Source organism: Elaeis guineensis, chromosome 3, assembly GCF_000442705.2.
Source record: "Elaeis guineensis isolate ETL-2024a chromosome 3, EG11, whole genome shotgun sequence".
Taxonomy (NCBI): Eukaryota; Viridiplantae; Streptophyta; class Magnoliopsida; order Arecales; family Arecaceae; genus Elaeis; species Elaeis guineensis.
This window is the reverse complement of record NC_025995.2, coordinates 110,861,308-110,881,481: the sequence shown is the minus strand read 5'-3', so window position 1 is coordinate 110,881,481 and position 20,174 is coordinate 110,861,308. Positions and strand designations below refer to the sequence as shown.

At 38.3% G+C, this 20,174-nt stretch overlaps 1 protein-coding gene and 1 long non-coding RNA gene across 2 annotated transcripts; both read left to right on the top strand.

The window, feature by feature from the left end:
- The first annotated feature begins 4,297 nt into the window (after window positions 1–4,297).
- On the top strand, window positions 4,298–18,244 carry LOC105040948 (uncharacterized). The gene is made up of 3 exons (XM_010917713.4): window positions 4,298–4,659; window positions 4,737–5,158; window positions 17,613–18,244. Exons 1-3 carry the CDS (start codon window positions 4,495–4,497, stop codon window positions 18,049–18,051), a joined length of 1,026 nt encoding a protein of 341 aa, XP_010916015.1. The 5' UTR covers window positions 4,298–4,494; the 3' UTR covers window positions 18,052–18,244.
- On the top strand, window positions 8,985–14,265 carry LOC140856594 (uncharacterized). The gene is made up of 2 exons (XR_012139976.1): window positions 8,985–10,794; window positions 10,868–14,265. It is a non-coding gene; the product is annotated as an uncharacterized lncRNA (long non-coding RNA).
- Window positions 18,245–20,174: the final 1,930 nt, after the last annotated feature.

Here is a 20,174-nt window from a genome sequence, read left to right as displayed (position 1 = left end):
GAGAGGAAAAGGTGTCCGTAACCTTAACACGTGTGCACAACAGTGGCGCGCCAGGAAGGGGTAACCCGCCCCCTGTCGCTCAACACCTGCACCCTCCAGAGTGGGGGGCATCTGTTGTGGGCAGGCTGTGGGGGGACCTCCCTTAATAGTCCCACATCGGGCAACTCTGGTGTGTGCATGTGCTTAAGTAGTGCGGCCCGCCTCTTACCCCGTGAGGCGCCTTTTGCCTAGAGGGGTAGATAGGACAAAACCGTGACCTGTCGATCGCGTGCGGCCCGTAGGGCGGCGCCGTCGGGGAAAGCGGACAATACCTTGCGTGCGGTGGAGAGGAAAAGGTGTCCGTAACCTTAACACGTGTGCACAACATTATCAATCTTCTTCTACTTCGGGTTCTATTGGATGGATGTGGGTTTGACCTCTATCTAGAAGGACTCGATATTTTTGTTAGAAACTTGAGTGGTGTTGGGATATACCGGCTGACCCCTGTACGCCGACTTATCTTCGGATCGGTCTGACCGACACCCGATTCTACCGACCGGACCGACGGACGACTCCAACAATAGCTGCCGATAATATCCGACCGAAGGTATATCGGCCGAACAGACTCATATTGTTTCTGACTGACCGAACGGCCGAACCCGTATCACCGACTCACTGTCGGGGGTGGCAGCCGACGTCCGACTTTCACAAGGCACCAGATCAACCGACGGTGTCTCCGAATCACCACCCGACGATCCGACAGCCGAATACCGACATACAATCGGCCAGCCCATCCAAATGCCGTACAACCGCTATGAACTGTTCTCCTGCCAAGGACACGCTGTACGACCGTCGTGGGACGTTGTCCTGCTAAGGACAAGGATTAATGACCTGATAACCCATGCCGATTTGACAGTTTCTGATGATTTGACAACTCCTTAGTTGTCTGCACTATTAATGGCGGGATCATACCGCATTCTACTATAAAACGGAGTAAGGCAACAGTTTTGGTAAGCTTTCTCAAGCTCTCTGAAGCGTCTTTAAGCTCTTGAGCTCTCTAGCTCTCTCTCTCCCTCTCGTTGAGTTCCACTGTTGCCTAGTCTCCTCTCTGACTTGATCGTCGGAGGGTCTCCGCCGGAGGCATCTCCGATCAATGAGGATTTTTCTTGCAGGTGTGCGACCCCGACGATCGGGCGATGAGAAATTGACCGCAACAAGTGGCGTAGATTGCTTTTTTTTTTTTTTGATAAACATGGCACAGATCGCCTACTAAACAGTTTTTGCATTCCCACGATATCTTTTCATCTTCTTCATTCGCTCAATGTGACTTATATGCTCATTGCCTAGACGATGGTCAACATATTTTGTTATGTTGTACTTTTGCTGAACAGTATTGGACCCTTTTAGTTCAATGTCTCATTAGCTTCAAATCTTATTCTTAGTTAGCATTACTTATTTTCCTAGCTAATGCCTTGGTAGGAAGGAGGTGCAAATGATGATGGCAAATATAGCTAGCCTTATATGAAATGCTCGAAATAAATGATTGTTTCAGCATAAACATAGCACGCCAATTTTTTTGATGAGACTTTGTTTATATTTCTATCATGGTTCCTTTATTTTTCCTCTTTCTTATCTCTGGCTTCGATTGGCACATCATTAAAATACTAGGGTATTCCTATACTGGTCGATCTACGTCACTTTTCATCCTTCTTTTTGTTCATTGGTTGCCCTTTTCTTTGGGAGTGCTTATGATAAATTTTGATGGGACAGTTCATGATCACTCTACTGCAACAGATTTTATTATTAGAAACTATGAGGGTGCTCTACTTCAGGTAGGTGGTAAAAAACTCTCTCGTAGCTTCATTTCTTATTCCGAGATGATTAGTGCATAGTTGGATTTATTCACAGTTATTTTACAGCTGTAGGGAGATTCAATACTGATGATTTCTTGGATTAAGTCCTGTTGCGATCAATCCCCTCGTCGTCTGATCGTCGGGAACGAGCGCCTGCAAAAAAAAAGTCCACACTGATCGGAGGCGGCTCCGGCGGAGACCCTCCGACGGTCAAGTCAAAGAGGAGACTGGGCAACAGTGAAATGAAGACAGAGAGCTCAATCGAGAGAGGGAAAGAGAAAGAGCAAGCCTAAAAATTTTCGGAGACCCCTAGTACTGTTGCCTTCCCCAATATATAGTGGAGCATGGTATGGCACCGTCATTAATGGCGCGGACAATTGAAGAATTGTCAACTCACTGAGGACTGTCAGAGTTGCCGTAAATGTGTCAAATCGCCGTGGGGCTGTCAAATCGCTAGGGTTGCCCCATGCCTTAGGTGGGATAATGCCCCTAGGCGGCAGTGCCGTATGCCGTTGTCAGGACTGACAGTTTCTGGCAGTCGTACGGCGTTTGGGAGGGCTGGCCGATCATACGTCGGTACTCGACTGCCGGGATGTCGGATGATGATCCGGCGGCACCGTCGGCTGGTCTGGTGTCTTGCTTAAGTCGGATGTCAGCTGCCACCCCCGACAGTGAGTCGGTAATATGGGTTCGGCCGCTCGGTCGGTCGGGAACAGCATGGGTCGGTTCGGCCGACACATCTTCGGTTTATCCGACACACCTTCGATCGGATATTGTCGGTAGCCGTCCGTCAGGATCATCCGTCGGAGTCGTCCGTCGGTCGTCCGTCGGTATATCCCAACAGGTCTCACTCTTTTGCTTTGCTATTTCATCTTCTTATTTTTTAAAATATTTTGTACCGTAAGGATTCCTTTACTAATTTTCAGATATCTATCTTTTTTTTTTTTTTTGGTTACCTTTATAACATATTTTTTTATGTGATATACGTCCTTTCAAGATTTTACATCCCAATGGTATGAGGGGCGTCCTGATCGTCTCATCTTGTTTGTGTGCGAAATAAGACTGGAATGGATTCAAAATCATGCACATAGAGAGAGAAAAAGAAATAAGAATAAAAAAAAATAAAGAAAAGAAAAAAAATGAAAGAAAAGAAGGAGAAAATTGAAAAAAAATAGAGGAAAAAAAAAATAGAGGAAAAGAAATAAAAAAAGAATAAAAAAAAATAAAGAAAGAAAAGAAGAAGGAAAAAAGATAGAGGATATTTATTGTTGACGAGATGATGGGTGTTGGGATATACTGACTGACTTCTGTACGCCGACTCATCTTTGGATCGGTTCGACCGACGCTCGACTCTACTCACCAAACCGACGGACAACTCCGACAACGACTCCGACAATGACTGTCGACAATGGCTGTCGACAATATCCGATCGAAAGTATGTCGGTCGAATAGACCAATACTGTTTCTGACCGGTCGAGCGGCCGAACTCATATCACCGACTCACTGTCGGGAGTAGTAGCCGACGTCCGACTTTCACAAGACACCAGATCAGCCGACGGTGTCTCTGAATTACCACCCGACGACCCGACAGCCGAATACCGACATACAGTCGACCAGTCCATCCAAATACCGTACAACTACTATAGGCTGTTCTCCTGCCAAGGACATGCTGTACGACTGTCGTGGGACGTTGTCCTGCTAAGGACAAGGGTTAATGATCTGACAACCCACGCTGATTTGACAGCCTCCGACGATTTGATAACTCCCCAGTTGTCTGCACCATTAATGGCGGGACCATACCGCATTCTACTATAAAACGGAGTAAGGCAACAGTCTTGGTAAGCTTTCTCAAGCTCTCTGAAGCGTCTTTAAGCTCTTGAGCTCTCTAGCTCTCTCTTCCTCTCGCTGAGTTCCACTGTCGCCTAGTCTCCTCTCTGACTTGACCGCCGGAGGGTCCCCGTCGGAGGCATCTCCGGTCAGTGAGGATTTTTCTTGCAGGTGTGCGATCCCGACGATCGGACGATAAGAAAATTGACTGCAACAATGGGATAATAGGGCATCTTATTTTATAAAGAAATTAGAATATCTTTGTTTCATGTGATTTAAAATTTTATATCTTTTATTTTTTTTTTCACCATTGATATTATTCAGCTACAAATCTTAAAGTATTTATTTTTTTTGGTAGAAAAAAAGGTTTTTATTGGATGCTTATAGACTAGTTTAAGGCCAAGAAAGTCCTTTGGACCGGATAATAATATCCATCTACATGAACCTGTGTTCGATCTTAGGCCACGTTTTCCTCCCCCGGTGTCAAATCTGCCCCGATCGCGACGGTTTTATACCTCGCCAATGCGCCTAGTCATCCCAAACCGACTCAGTATCTGGAACTCCACCCGCCAACCCAAACCAAGTTAGGCCTCTCGAACCTTCCACAGCCTTCTCATCTAAGGGCTCTTCCGGACGTTTCCCCCACTCCCATCCGCCCCATCCACCATCCATCTGTCCCTCCCCCATTGCATGCGGGAAAGAAAGAAGAATCAAGAAACCAAGGAAGAACCACCGCCGTTGGCTACCACCACTCGCACACAACACCAAGAAGAACGAGAAGAGGCGGAGGCCAATAATAGGAAAGAAGAAAAGAAAGCAGAGGAATTGGGACGATATGGGCGTGGATTACTACAAGATTCTCCAGGTGGACAGGAACGCCAAAGACGATGACCTCAAGAAGGCCTATCGCAAGCTCGCCATGAAATGGCACCCCGACAAGAACCCCAACAACAAGAAGGAGGCCGAGGCCAAGTTCAAACAGATCTCCGAAGCCTACGAGGTACAAATCTCCGTCCCAGAACCAAATCTGAAATCTCAAAGATTGGATTCTGATTCGTTCTCGTTTCTGTTTTCTAGGTCCTGAGCGATCCGCAGAAGCGGGCGATCTACGACCAGTACGGCGAGGATGGGCTCAAGGGGCAGGTCCCGCCGCCCGGAGCCGGCGGCACCTCCTTCTTCTCTGGCGAGGACGGGCCCAACGTGTTCCGGTTCAATCCCAGGAATGCGGACGATATATTCGCCGAGTTCTTTGGGTTCTCCAGCCCCTTCGGGGGCATGGGCGGTGGCAGCGGGATGAGGGGTGGATCGAGGTGCGGCGGTGGGATGTTCGGAGATGACTTCTTCGGATCGGCGTTCGGCGGGGAGGGGTCCGCGATGCACCCGCAGCGACCACAGAAGGCGGCGCCGATCGAGAACCGGCTGCCGTGCAGTCTTGAGGATTTGTATAAGGGAACTACCAAGAAGATGAAGATCTCCAGGGAGATCGCTGATGCTAGCGGGTGAGTCTCTAATTTCATGCTCGGAAACAAATCTATTTGATTGCAAAAGTTTTGCTTGTGGTTCCTTTTTCTGTTCTCGTCTTTTTTCCTTTCTGTTCTTTTTATGATTCATTAAAGTGGGGTATAATCGGCATGGAATATGCCCGCCACATCTTATTTGAGAAATCGTGACTGCAGCTTAATACTAGAATCAGCTTATTATTAGTATTATTGTTGTTGTTTATGAAAAAAAGGATATTCTGACAGTGCAGCGGCTTTTTATAAAGTCAAGCAAGTCCTTGTAAGTGTCAGAATGAATGGATTCTTAGAAGTTATTTAAGTTACTACTACTATTACTATTATTATTTTTCCGTTCTTTAATTTTATTATCTCAAAAATACTGTTTATGCATGTTTGTGGATCTTTATTCGTTTCTTGGTTGACACAAGCAGATGGGACATACCTCATTGATGTTCTTTTCATAGAATAGGATGCATCTAATTTATGTTTCCATTCCTGCCTTGCTTCATGTTTCTTTACTAGAAAGTTAGGCTATATGCTATTTTTGCCTGAAAGTCAAGGATTTTAGGTGAAAATTTTGATACATTTGATGTCATTTTCTCGATACATTCTTCATACCTCATGACATGCGTTATAACTCACCGTTTGTCTGACTATCGTCCCCTTGTTTCCAAAAGGGATAAATTTGATGTACAATTTTTCAGATGCCAGTATTTGTGGTTTTCAGGCATTGAGTTTCATTGCTATTTTGTGATATCCATATAATATATGCTGCATGGTGCATTGCTTTGCATGGGCTATGTTTTAAAATAGATTTTAGATATTCATCACTCTGCTTTATGTCTTGGCTCTGTTATTGATTGGGTTATATATAGACTCTTTGAAGCTCATCTATTTTGTTATCCTTTGATGCTCCTAGAGTATTAGGCCTAACTCCATGAATGTGTGACAAGGAAAAAAAGAGTTAACCATGTTTTCAGTTAATTAAATGTTTCCTTTCCAAGGTTGACCATTGAGGTTGTTTCCATGCATAGGAATCTGATAAAGATATTGGAAGGAAGAGCTACTAGGGTTTGTTTTTCGATTTGGATAAGATACATTTTGAGTACAGAATCAAGTTTTTTTTGGAGGTAGAAGAGATGCTGATTGCACTTACTAATACCTTTGTCGGGCAGGCAGGCAGGTGTTATGCACATGATTAATTGGAGAGGAACCAGTATTCAAGGATGATTGTGATCGCACTAGCTGATGAGAAGTTTGTGCCTTGCGCTAGTTTTCTTTGTCAAGATATTTTGCAAATTGGTAAATATGTCCCTTTTAAACCAGATCTACTTCTCTTTTTGTAAAACATCACTTGATAAATTAAAAATAGAGGGATGTATGTACCCAATAAGGGGGGCATTTTTAGAGTTTTCATAATATTCATAGGCTTTTCTTAACTACTCACACTATAAGGAGAACATGTAATGGTGAAGTAATGATATAAACACCAGGGACGTTAGTAGTTTGGCAATCAGCATCAAGCCTTTAACCTCTTTGCTTGTTATAGATGTTGAATTGGTACCACCCTGCATTTTATTATTTGTTTTTGATGTGTTGGTGACAATTGACAGTGGAATGGTAGATTGGTATCCTGGAGGATGCTTCAAAAACATAATTTTTGACATAATTGGTACTTGGAATGCAGTTTGAATAGGAATTCTGTTGAGAATGCAGTCAGGCTAAGGAGAAAGAGGCTGATTGATGGATCACTTTCATCACCTTGGCTCCCATTATCAAAGTATGCTTGACTCTTGAGATGAATGGACTAATAATGAGGAAAGGGACTGGGTATGCAACAATTTGACTCATCAACTAAAAAATCATCCTTTATTGGTCATGTAGAAGGCCCTTGTTTTTTTTTTTTTGTTCCCAATAGTAAGAGGAAAAAGTAATAGTTCTGGCTGTGGCATATGAGGAGATGCATGTTATCGAGTATCAATCATTTTTGAATACCAAGTGTGGAACTTCTCGATCAATTGTAAGGTTGGCTTTGTTATGTGGATCCAAATGATAGCCGTGTGTATGGCATTTTTAGGAAATGAGGATGCTGCACCATAAGATAGAGTTGGAACTGAGTACATGCAAGCAAAAACCTAAAGTATTACTATTAGAGATTGCCATAGAACCATTTGAGATGGTTCAGCCTTATGCATTTTTGGCTAGAGAGTCTTGCTGAGGGCATATGTGACATAAGCAATAAGGTTAGAGAAGGAATTTAAAGATCAAATTTTTATAGGTCAACTGAAGAACTTTCCATTGAGAAGAATCACCCTTGGATAAGAATGTAGGAACTATTATCTTGGTTTGAGTATTACTTTTGTGAACTGCTCATAAAGTCATATGGTACTTTATGTGCAAAGGTTGTGAATTAATGTTGCCTATAGCTGATGCAGGAGTGGTATTTATATGATAAAAGACAGTGCATAGGCTCCTTTAGTTGTTATTCTTGGGGGATCTGATTCATGTGGCATCTCTAATAATCATTAATCTTTTAATAGAAGTTTGGAATCTCATGTCAAAGTATGATATTTATTGCATAAACTGGTATAATGAAGTATGTCTTGGATAAAAACTTGTTATAGTTATTAAGTATGCACTTGGAAATCGGTGTCTGTGAGCAAGATATGTGTTGGATTGTGGATTTTGGCTTACGAAAGCCTCGAGTATGAAAGAGTTTTGCCATTGCTTAAAAGTAATTTAGTATTAATTAATGATAGTATTAGTCGGTAATCAGGTTAATTGATGATAGTATTAGTTGGTAATCAGGTTATGATGCATTTTAATGGCGAATTTTAGCTTTACCTAATGACTACCTTATGCCTTAATGTCACTTAGGAGTTGGCATGCTTTTCCTTTAGATGATATTTAAGAAACAAGGGTATGAAAAAGGTTAAAATGACAAGATATCAATCATAGGCATACTCGGTATGTCATGAAGACATGGTTTTGAAAATTGAATGGATCCGCCCGGTTCAGGGCATATCGAGCCAGATCGGTGTGGAATCGGATCGGTTCGGCTCCGATTTTCGGCACCCGACAAGAAAAAAAGAACCGACCTGTTTGGCTCTGAATCGGACAATTTCGATTGGAACCGGGTGGTACTCTACTCTACCGAGCCGAATCGTCTGGTTCAGCATCGTTTTTAAGTTTCTGAGACAGAGAAGAAGTTGAGCCGAATTGCATGGTTCAGCATCATTTTTAAGGTTTTGAGATAGAGAAGTCTTTCGACTTCTTTTCTGTTTCTTAATCTCTTTCTTTCATTTTCTAACATTGAGAGCAGTAGAAAGACTTCAGGAATACGTGGATTAAAGCCCTTTAAGATATGTTTCTCCTTTATATTTTTCTTTCCTCTTCCTCTCTCTTTTTTGACAAATTCATGAAAAATGGGAAAACAAAGGGAAATCATGTTAATTTTTTTTTGGACATGATTTTAATATATGTTATAGATTTATGGATGATCGACACAATGTCACTATACATAATTTTTTAAATTAAAAATATATTTTTGAAATAAAAAATTTTAAAAAATAACTATAAAATTAGATTATTGTTTAGAGATTTGCAAGCTATTTTTGACGTAAATTTGGTGTCCATTTATCAATGTTTCAACATTTCCGACGCATAATGGTCTAGGCCTAAATTTTTTTTAAAAAAATATTTCATGCATATCCACTGTTTAAGAAAATTATATATAATATCCATGATAAAATTCTACATAGATCTAAAATCAAATTATTTTTTTCATAATTTTTTAAATTTTATTTTAAAAAATAATAAAAAATAAATGAATAATTTAAAAAATATAAAAAAAATTAGGTAAATAAAATCTATCATTTTTATGTAATTATTGAAGTGATGTGCTTATCAATTTTCAGGAATGGATCCATCATGGAAGAAAAAGATTTAGAATGTGACATTGATTGGGAGCATGGAGAGATGTTCTCAGATCGGCATCATTGAAAATATAAATAGTGTAGCATAAAATTCAAGAAAGAAGTTACACAGTTGAAGCAATATTTAGCTGACAACTATCCGGATGTAGCTATATGTCGTAAGTGTCCACAAGAGATCCATCAGTTAATGAAGAAATACATCACTGATCTTAAAGCAGTGAAGGAAAGAAATTTGATGAAGAAGGCAAAGGTGGATTGTCAAGAAGTAGAGCCATTTTATCACTCTAGGAAGTCAGAGGAAGGATCTATTCTAGATGATCAGTAGGCACAGATCAAGGTTGCCATTCAGACAAGTTTGGATGATCAGTGGTAGCTAGAAGAGGTATCAGGTATAGAGCTCGATTTGGGCCGTCAGCTTACGAGAGTGGGTCAGACTTAGGGAGCACTATAATAGAGTTTGAGTCACGATTTAGGGGGACATCCTCAGTTAGAGAGCTTATCAGTAGAGGCATCAGCCGTCTTGCATCCATGTTGGGAGTATTTGGTGGTAGAAAGAAGTCCTCTAGAGAGATTCCAACATAAGCTACTATCCACGACGTGGATCCATATGCATTTTCTAGTAGAGATTTCAAGCAACAGAGGATTGATACTATGTTGAGAAAAAATAAGAAGGATATGTGGTGAGCTATTGGATTTTGGTTTCACTTCAGTCACATCCCAATGAATGCAGTAGATAATCCATATGTTCGTTCTGTCATTTCATCTATATAGGCTGTCGATCCAGATGTAGATCCTCCATGATCAAGAAATATCCATGGCAAGCTTCTTGATCAGAATAAGAAGAATTTTGAAAAATAGATTGCCTTATATTAGAGCAAGTGGTCTGTATATGGATTGACTGTGACGTGTGATGGTTGGACTAGTCTTACTAAACGAAGCATTATCAATTTTTTGACATTATGATGGAAGAGTTTTTTTCACAAGTCTGTTGATGCTTCAGCTGAGGTGTACGATGCCAGCTACATTCTCAGATTGATGGAGGTGATTAATCAAGTAGGAGAGTGGAATGTCGTACAGATTATCACAGATAATGGATCACAGTATAGGACTGCGGGGGAGGTATTGATGGAGTAGCGACTGCATATTTTCTGGATTTCATGTGCTGTACATTTTATCGATTTGATGTTGATGGATATTGAAAAAAATTGTAGGGTATAGAAGGTAGTAGAGTCAGCACAGAGCATCATCAAATTCATCTACAATCATACATGGGTCCTATTATTGATGCGGCAGTTTACTGGGGTCGATATATTGAGATTAGATATCACATGGTTTGTTATTAATTATATAATATTTGATAGTCTGAGTGATAAGTATAGCTGCGTCAGATGTTTGTCAATCCAGAGTGGCAACAGAGCAGATATGTTAGGACGAGCATTGAGGAGAGTAATGTGGAGAGCTTAGTAACGAGACAGTCATTTTGGCGACGGACCGAGAAGATAGTGGTGGCAATCAAGCCTCTATATGAAGTGCTTCGGGTCGTGGATGGTGAGCGATATCCCCAGTTGAATTTCTTATATTATATGATGGAGAGGGCAAAAGAACAAATCAAGGTGACAGATCTACAGCATGTCGATGAGTACATCAGGATCATCGACCATCAATGGGATTATCAAATGGATAGAAAGTTGCATTTAGCAGGTAAGCAGCAAATCAAAAATTCTTTTAAAATTTGTATAAATAAATTTAATCAATTATAAAATTCTATGTGCAGTTTATTATTTGAACCCGAGGTTTTAGTGTTCCATATCTGATATTGGCATGGATGAATAGCTTTTGTCCATCCTACGAAATATAATAAACAAGATGGAGTCTGATCCAGACATCGCGGCTGTGTCTTAAACATGTAAGTTAAGTTCAATGATGTTTATTAACTTAGCTGTATCTTCAAAAAATAAGATATTATAATAAATAATTTTTTTACAGACGAAAATATTTAGGGAGGGCAAAGAATCATTTGAAAGTAATGTAGTAATCTGAAGCAAATCAAAGATGAATCCAGATATAAAAATATATATATATATATATATATATTTATTATCATGTTGACATATTCAATCTTTTTTTTGATTTTGCTAAATTTCAATGATTTTGTAGCCGAATGATGGGTGCATTTTGGTGGATCTGCACGAAATTTGAAGGATCATGCCATCAATATCCTCTCTCAAATGATTTCATCGAGTAGATGTGAGCACAACTGATCAACTTTTATCCTTATCTATAGCAAGGAGAGGAACTGTCTAAAATAGAAACGTCTCAATGATCTTGTGTATGTGCACTATAATTGGAGGTTGAGGCTCAAATGTATTGAGGAGGAAGTTTAGCTGAAGTACTCAGATCCGAATACGAGTGAGTTTGTTGATGAAGATGAAGATACAATGATCAGATGGATTATGAGTCAGCAGCAGGAGTCAAAGCTTGATAAGTCAGGATCGCCTTCATGATCTGTCAGTTTTATTGCTAGTGAGGTTGGGGTGGATGCCTCTCAATGGATAAGTAGCAACATTTTACATAGGTCTCTAGTCGATATGCCACAGCATCCATCCTTGCAGTCTAGACAGTCAGAGCAAGGCATGATGAGAAGGCAGGCAGTTATGCATAAAGATAAAAGAAAAGAAAAGACAGTTACAGTTCCAATAGAGGGAGTATTCGGTTCACTTAGATTCAGACATCAAATGGAGCAGTGATGATAGTTCTTCAGCTACTCGTGGATCCGGTGATCATGGAGGGATTGGAGGATAGGAGATGCAGTCAGTTGGTGGTCTTCAATTCACTAGTGAGTCTCAGTATATGCATGCCATGCAGGATAGGGATCACGGTGCACGTCTTGTAGAGTTCGTGACGATACAATTTCATACAGACGATGTGCTCCGTGAGATTGTTCAGGATATAATACAACTATAGATGATCTCGCACGTAGAGTAAGATCCATAGATGTATCAGATTTATCCTCGTATTTTGGATCCTCTTATCCGCAGTCATAGATAGCCTATGATCTTTACGGATATGGATATGGTGCATTGAAGAAATCGTCTTCTAGTGGCTACTATCCTGTATAGTCAGGAGTGCCTTATGGATCGAAATTTGCTGTCTGTATATTTAGATGGATCTTTTCACAATCAGGCTATCAGTCCGACAATACCTCTCAGAGATAGAATCTCAATGAGAAATCGAGGATGAGTTATGAATTAGCGTGCTTATCTTATGAAATGAACACAGAAGATTATAATGCTATGTAGCTAGAGGGATGGACTAATGTTCCTCTTGACTATGTAAATGATTCTGCTATTTATGGACATCGATGGTTGATCAGATTCTAATAATCGGTACGTATTGAATATTTTTAGATTTTTTAATTGATTTAAGCATTTTAGGATCCAATGATATCTAGTTCATGTATTGATTATTTAGGATGCTAAATAACATAATGTCATATTTAGATTCGTGTCACATACGATTAAAGATGTATTTGAGTGATACGATCATTAGCGAATATCATTAAATATCAATTTGGACTTTAAAATATTCAATAATCCATAAAAATTTGATTGGACATCCCCCACCAAAAGGTGTGTTGGTTTGGCCGGCACGCCCGTCGTACCGTGTGTCGGTACGTTACTGAACCGGCTGATGATCGAAATGGTCACCAGTACCAATTTTCAAAACTTTGAATGAAGATGTTTTAAGAATCAAGAAGGATTCATATAAGCTAGGTTACTTGATCTTGTATCTAACTATGCATTCTATACCATAGCCATCATAGTCACCGAGGCAAAGTGCTTTGTGCGCCATCAGAGTTATTCTCATGCATTTTTGCAACCTTGTAACCTATTCTTGATTCTCACAACCTACTCTTCAATCAAGGATCTTATTTAAAACTAATGCCAATAATTATTGCATCTATCATTACTTATCTAGGTGCTTCCTAGGCACTATCACATTGAAAGATCATAATACTACTACTTTCATTAACTTGAATCTACTCCTTCACATGGCCTGAACTGTAACATGGCCCATTTTGCCGCATGTAGTGCCAGTAGAATAATTAAAAGCAGGAGAATATACTCTTAGCACATATTCTTTGCTTGCAAGACCTAGATCTGTTATTTGGTGATTGTAAATGAATGAAAACAAGGTGTTCTAATAATTTTTTTGATTTATTTTTAGAATAATGTGTCTTAGCAAGTTTACTCTAATGGCTTCACCCAAAATGTGGGCTTATATTAATTGTTCATATTGATCATGATCGTGATAATCATCAGGCCTTATCCTAACTATTTGGCAAGTGTAATACCCTGTGCGTGTTTTTCTTCGCTTTTTTGTCATAGTTGTACTCAATAATGTTGTTATATTTGGCCCATCTTTTTTTTCCCTTGAATCCTCTGTGCACTAATGCTCTAAAGGATACAATATCCGTGGTCTTGACCCCAACTTCTAGTCAGTGATCTTCAAAATGTTTTGTAACATCCTATCTTTTGGGTAGATGAAAAGTTTACCTGCCAAATTGAAGTCATGTACCTCATATCCTATTGTAATTTCAAAGCAGGTTTTTAGTAGCAAACCATCTAAGAGTTGAGCTTTGCAACCATGCTGAAGCTTCTATTATTTGGCATGTATGGTAGTACCACCTTCTAGCAATTTTTATCATGAAATAGGTTAGAGGCAACCATCCTAGTACATTTTCTAGGCCGAATGAAGAGCTAGGAGGAACATGAGGAATTGAGCAATAATAGGAGACCGTAAGAGGGGGGAACTTACTGTGGCTCATGGAATTGCTAAAGTGCTTGCTTAAGGGGGTTCCATCGTCGTGTGTTTACACTGCTTACAGAAGGCCCTTCATGCCAGAGGCAAATTGCTTGGATGAACTTTCAGGCTAAGCCAAATACCTTCATGACTTAGGTAGCCATCTTTTTTAAAATGATCTCCATTTGGATAGGGTTAGGCTCTCTCTCTCTCTCTTTCTCTATGATAAAATGGAGAGATAAGAAGGTGACCAGAGAGAAGATGAAATGGGTTTTGAAAAGGAGATAGAGGAGAAGAGACGGAAGGAAGGGAGCGCGCACATGGCCTTCCATCGCATCCCATTTAAAGCTTTCCCTTTTTTTTTTTTTTTTTTAAACAATGCCGTGTCAGCTAGATGGTAGCCAAATGCCTTATGTTAGCTTTTAAGCCGTGCTTTGAGATGCACACCGATCCAAGAGACAGGGAGCTGATCGGATATGGATTGGGATCCGGTCAACAGAAGCCCAATCTCTCTCTCTCTCTCTATCTATATATATATATATATATATATATATATATATATATATATTATATGTATATGTATGTATGGTGATATAGATGAAGACAACTATTATTTAAGATGATTTGGACATGTACAACTACGAGGAATGATTAGGGATTTGTTGAGCTGAATTGAGTTGTTCAAAAAACAATGGAAGCTTATAGGAGCCTTAATTTTGTGATTCGTAATCTGGACCTAGTTTTGATGTTTGCTTCATTTCAAATTCAGTAGATTTGACTTATAGTCCAAAAGAGTAATGGAGCTTTATCTACGGTAGGACAGGATCATTATAGTTAAGAAAAAGGGCATTTTCCAATACCCAGATTCCTTATCTTTCAAATATCTCAGGACTACTGTAAAGGTCTGAGAGAAGTAGAGGTTAGAGGAGAGGAGTGGATGGGAGGGGGGAGAGGTCCAATCTTGTAAATTCCAAAGATTTAGGGATACTAAGATCTTATTATAAGCTGAATTATACAAGAAATATCTCATGAGTGTCGGACTAATATCCAACTTGTCCTTGCCAACTTCTTCCTCTCTCCTTAACATCTTAGCCCTTTCCACCTGTTTAGGGATATCACGGGGATAAGAGAGTCAAGCATGAGAACAATCAACCCATGGTAAACTCATATACTATTTAAGTGAAAGAAAATTTAATGCTAAGTAATGTTTCTTGATATTGTGTGAGGCAATCAGGATTGAGGCATGAGGCATGTATTGGTTGGATACAATCTCATACATTCCCATGTAGCAATATTCCATGAGTATGGTACATCTTTATCATATGGGCTTAAGTACATAATGAATACTCCATGGTATGTTCTTTATTTGTAACTTATTGTTACCTTTTAGTTATCTTAGATGCCTGTTGGAGCAACAAGTTTATTTGTTGATTGATACATAATTTAGTGAGCTGTTGGCAATACTAAATTTTCTGGGAGTTTATATTTCTTGTTGATATAAGTTTGTCTATGACAAAAGTTTCCTCACACACATATTATTTTTATCCTTTGTTTGGTACGAAGGATGGATGGAGGAGGAACGATGGATGGAGGAAAGGATGGATGGATTTTTCATCCATCCTCATATGTTTGGTGAAACATGAAAAGATGGGTGGAAATGATTCTTTTCTCTGTTTGAAAGATAGGCAATCCCTCTTTTTTCATCCATCCTTCGTGATAACTTTTTAATGCAAATGATGGATGGAAGCCATCCATTTTTTCAATTTCGTCTATCTATCCTCTTATGACCCCAACCAAACATTGGGTCAGTCTTGAATCGTGCACACACTTCACCATTACAATGCAACCATGGTTTCTTTGTTAATTTAAAAATGAGTTCATTCTCCCGCCTCCTCTTCTCTTTCTAAATCCTCCATGGTTCTCCTATGATATCCTGATTATTGAATATAGTCTCCGCATGTACACACACATGCCTGCATATGTATGTATGTATGTATGAAGTGTGACGCTTCTCAATTCAGAAAAATAACAAAAATATGGCAAGGCATGTTAATGTCTGTTTTGGATTATTGTCATTGGAGATATTGTTTTTGCTCTATTTGAGCTTTTCTTGGGTAGCCATCACCTTGAAGATGCAGACTGCATGAAAATGAGAATTCATTTATTTTCTACATAAAAAAAGAAAAGCTTATGTATGCACATGCCCATACACACAATAGCGTGAAAGTATTTGATCTGGAATGTTTGCTTATCAGTTGTAGCTTCCAGTCCGTTTCCTTTCAACATGTTCCTCCATTGCATCATCATCAGTATGCTTTAACAGAGTGCAATTAATCTGATCTTTTTTCTAAACAAGCTTTATATTGAAGAGCCTCTTTCTGATTTTGCTGCATACACTAGACCATCATCTTTGGGGGAGTTCAAATTGTTTCACCAAGAACAGCAAATTTTAGTCCACTATTTAAATTCTGCCCGCTCTGCTTCTGATGTATTAGGGATTCGACTCTGTATTTTTCTGATTTTATGGTGGCAAAATTTTCTTGTTTATCCCTCTTTGTTTCGTCTTCCTTTTTATCAATTGGTCTCATGCGTGTCTCCATTAATAAAATAATCCCCAAATAAAAAGCCAGTCTAGATGGTAGGCAAGTTGATATATGTTGTTTCACCAAATTACTAATAGGGATTTTGAAAGGTGGTTCCACCAAAAGGGATGGGGATGCTCGAGTTCATATTCATGCACCAACAGTATTGAAAAGCATGCGCATCTCCAAATGAGTAGGTCACCATATTCATCATTTTTTTCCTTTATTTTACCTTCTTTTTGCATTTTGTTTATAAGAGTTGGGATTAAGTACATAATGAGGTCCAAAAACTTGGTTTTGGCTAGGGAGATGAGTTCTGGTTTTGCTAGTACATGTATTTTTAGCACTGGATTGTGTCATTTCAACAAGATGTCAAAAAAAAAAAAAATCTAGAGATATTAAAACATCAGGGAAAATTCAAAAAATAAAAAAAATAAAACAAGAAAAATGTAGTAGACACTATCTGGAAGTCTATCAAATATAATAAACTCTCTTTGTGGTTCTGCATGGAGAGAATGGAAAGCAAGTCTTATCATAAAAGTATAATCATTTTTGAGATAATTCATTTTATTATTAGATTACAATGTGACATTTAATAATTATAGTACCTGAGAGTGAAGCTGCAGGATAGCGCAACCTATTCTAACTTATACCCAAAAATATGGAGCAAGTCATGTCTAAACTTGAAAAAAAAAAGTGTTACATAAATTGAAGAAATGAGAAAAGAGCAGCATAAATTGCTCACGTATATATAGGAGGCCCACGATTTTCCAAATTGTAGAGAATTTAGAGAAGACACCTAAATTTTAATCTAGTGTTTTGTTGGCTGTTTTTTTTGTATAAGGCTACAATTGATTTAGCTGATTATTATTCTAGTCTTTATTACTTTTTTTTTCTTTTATTAACATTTGGTTATTTGTTCCCCTGTTCATGAAACTGATGTGTTTGAGCTTGCCAACTTCCTTTCAGGTAGATTAGTACATGATGCATTTGTTCTAACTAAAATAATGTTCATATTAACTGTATACTGTAATTATTAAGAGATAATTTGACTAAGTTTTCCCATTGTTCTACTTTTGTTCTTGTTTTAATACCTTTTACCCCTTAAGCATTACTATTTTGATTGTGTTACAGGAAGACAATGCCAGTGGAGGAAATTTTGACAATTGATATAAAACCTGGTTGGAAAAAAGGAACAAAAATTACTTTCCCAGAGAAGGGAAACGAAGCTCCCAACGTAATTCCTGCAGACATTGTCTTTGTTATTGATGAGAAGCCACATGATGTATTCGTGCGGGAAGGAAATGATCTTGTAACTACACAGAAAATCTCTTTGGTTGAAGCTCTTACAGGTTACACGGTACACTTGACTGCACTTGATGGCCGGAGCCTTACAATACCAATTAACTCCGTAATTCATCCTGGCTACGAGGAGGTTGTTCCTCGAGAAGGGATGCCGGTACCAAAGGATCCTTCCAAGAGAGGAAACCTTCGAATCAAGTTCAATATCAAGTTTCCGACAAGATTGACTTCTGAGCAGAAAGCTGGAATCAAAAGACTATTAGCTCCATGAGTTCCACATGCTGCTGTGCATCTGATGCTGTAAATATCTGTGGTAAGCTGTGATTGTATTTGTATCGGAATTGAGATTTTGCAATAGGCTTATTTATGAGGTTTTTATCTAGCATTAGTAAATTATGAGCCTTTCATAATAAACATATCATTGTTTAATTATAAAAAAAATTGAAGAATGATCGATTTATTTACGGTAGGGTGTGATTGATTTATTTATAAAGAGGTGCTTTATGGTTTACTGAACCGGACCATATTTTATATATATATATATATATATATATATATATATATTTTTTTTTTTTTTTTTTTTTTTTTTTTGTGGAGGAGTATTATGATGTTGTCAATTTAGAAAGTCAAAATTTTTCCAACACATTGTTAACTCAAAATGGAAGGGGAAATGGAAGAGGATGACTCTCAAAGGAGTCTTTTTCTTCTCTTCAACCGACGAAGCTTCTCTATTCAATCGTCTCACCTTTCACGATTTTATTTCGTCATGGTTTTTTTTTTTTCTTTCGTCAACTCCGACGAATCTGAGCTCCTGTGGCTCCACGTGAGCATCGATGAGCCTCAATTGTTGTGCAAATTTTTCTATTCAATCACTCCAAGCTTCTCACTATAGCCAGCATTCAAACTTTCTTATTCGGTCGTTTCAAGCCTCTCACCATCCAAGATCTCCTTCAGGTGCTTTCTTTTCTTCTCAAGGTTGGAGAGGGGTGGGTTGATGGTGTCGAAGTTGGATGAGGGGAGGGATGGTCGACGATGCTTGCGTGGAGTTACGAAGGCGTTCATCGAGATCAAAAGAGAGAAAAAGAGGAGACGACGACAAGCAGAACCATTGAGAGGAAGGGAGGAGGGTTGGTGGCATCGAAGTCAAGAAAGAGGAGATTTGGTGATCGTACAGAGTTAGGTGCGGCACGAACGATGGTGGGGCGGGAGCGATGCAGACGGTCGCGACCTCGATCTTATGCGGTGAGGTTGGGGGAGGTAGCGGGAGGAAGGGAAGGAGAAAAAAAGAAAAAAAAGATAATATTTGAGGTAGGAGAGGGAAAAAGAAAAAAAATTATTTCAAAAAAAATTATTTTAAAATTTATTTTTTAAAAAAATATTTTTTAAAATTAATAATTTATTATTATTTTAAAAATCTATTTTGAAATGAAAGAGAAGGAAGAAAAAAATATTTTTTTTGATGACGTAGGATTGACAAAAGAAAAGAGAGGAGAGGGGAGGACACATGGAGTTGTCTTATCTTTTTTATTAGAAGAAAGAAAATAGGACAGTTTAATTTTAATAAAAGAGAGTAAATTTTTGAAAAATTATTCGGACATATCTGAGAGAAGGATTATTGCCTTATCTATTTATTAGGAGAGAGAGTTACATAATTCATATAAAGAAGAGATGGCTGTTCAAAAAGATGATTCAAAGATGAACAATGAAGTTGTCAAATTCAAATCATTTTTTGTTTTCATTTCATATCTATTATATATATATATATATATATATATATATTATCAGATTTTTTTCTCATCAATTTAGATTAACTATTATGATAAATCATAAAGCACTAAAATTTTCTTTAGATATGAATATTATTTTCGAGATATTCGGATGGTTGTTGATATCTATGCAATAGCTATCCAATCCCAATTAAATAAGAATCTAAGAATTGTTTGGATTATCTAAATAACCTTCGATATAGATTTAAAAAAAATTATTAGAGAATAAAGTTGCTACTGTGGATGCAATAACTGTTCACTATCAATAAAATTAAGCTCTCAAAATTACTTCGATTGGCCAAGTAAGAAAAAAAATATTTAATAATTAAGAGAGACATGTCGTTGGTTGAGTGATCGGAAAAAAAGAAAAAAAAAAACAAAAGTAAACAAAAATAAAAAAAATCATATATAATTTTTTTACAATATCCAAATAATTAAAAATAAAATAATAATATTTAAAAAATTACTTTTGTATATTTGACTTTACGCAATGTGCCGATCTCTAACTAGTTATTATATAAACAATATTGAGAATTAGCAAATTCTTGAATATCTTAAGCGATATCGTGGACATGCACAAAATGTGTCTTGGTGTTCATATTTAAGTAGCGAGTAATCGCTTGAGCAT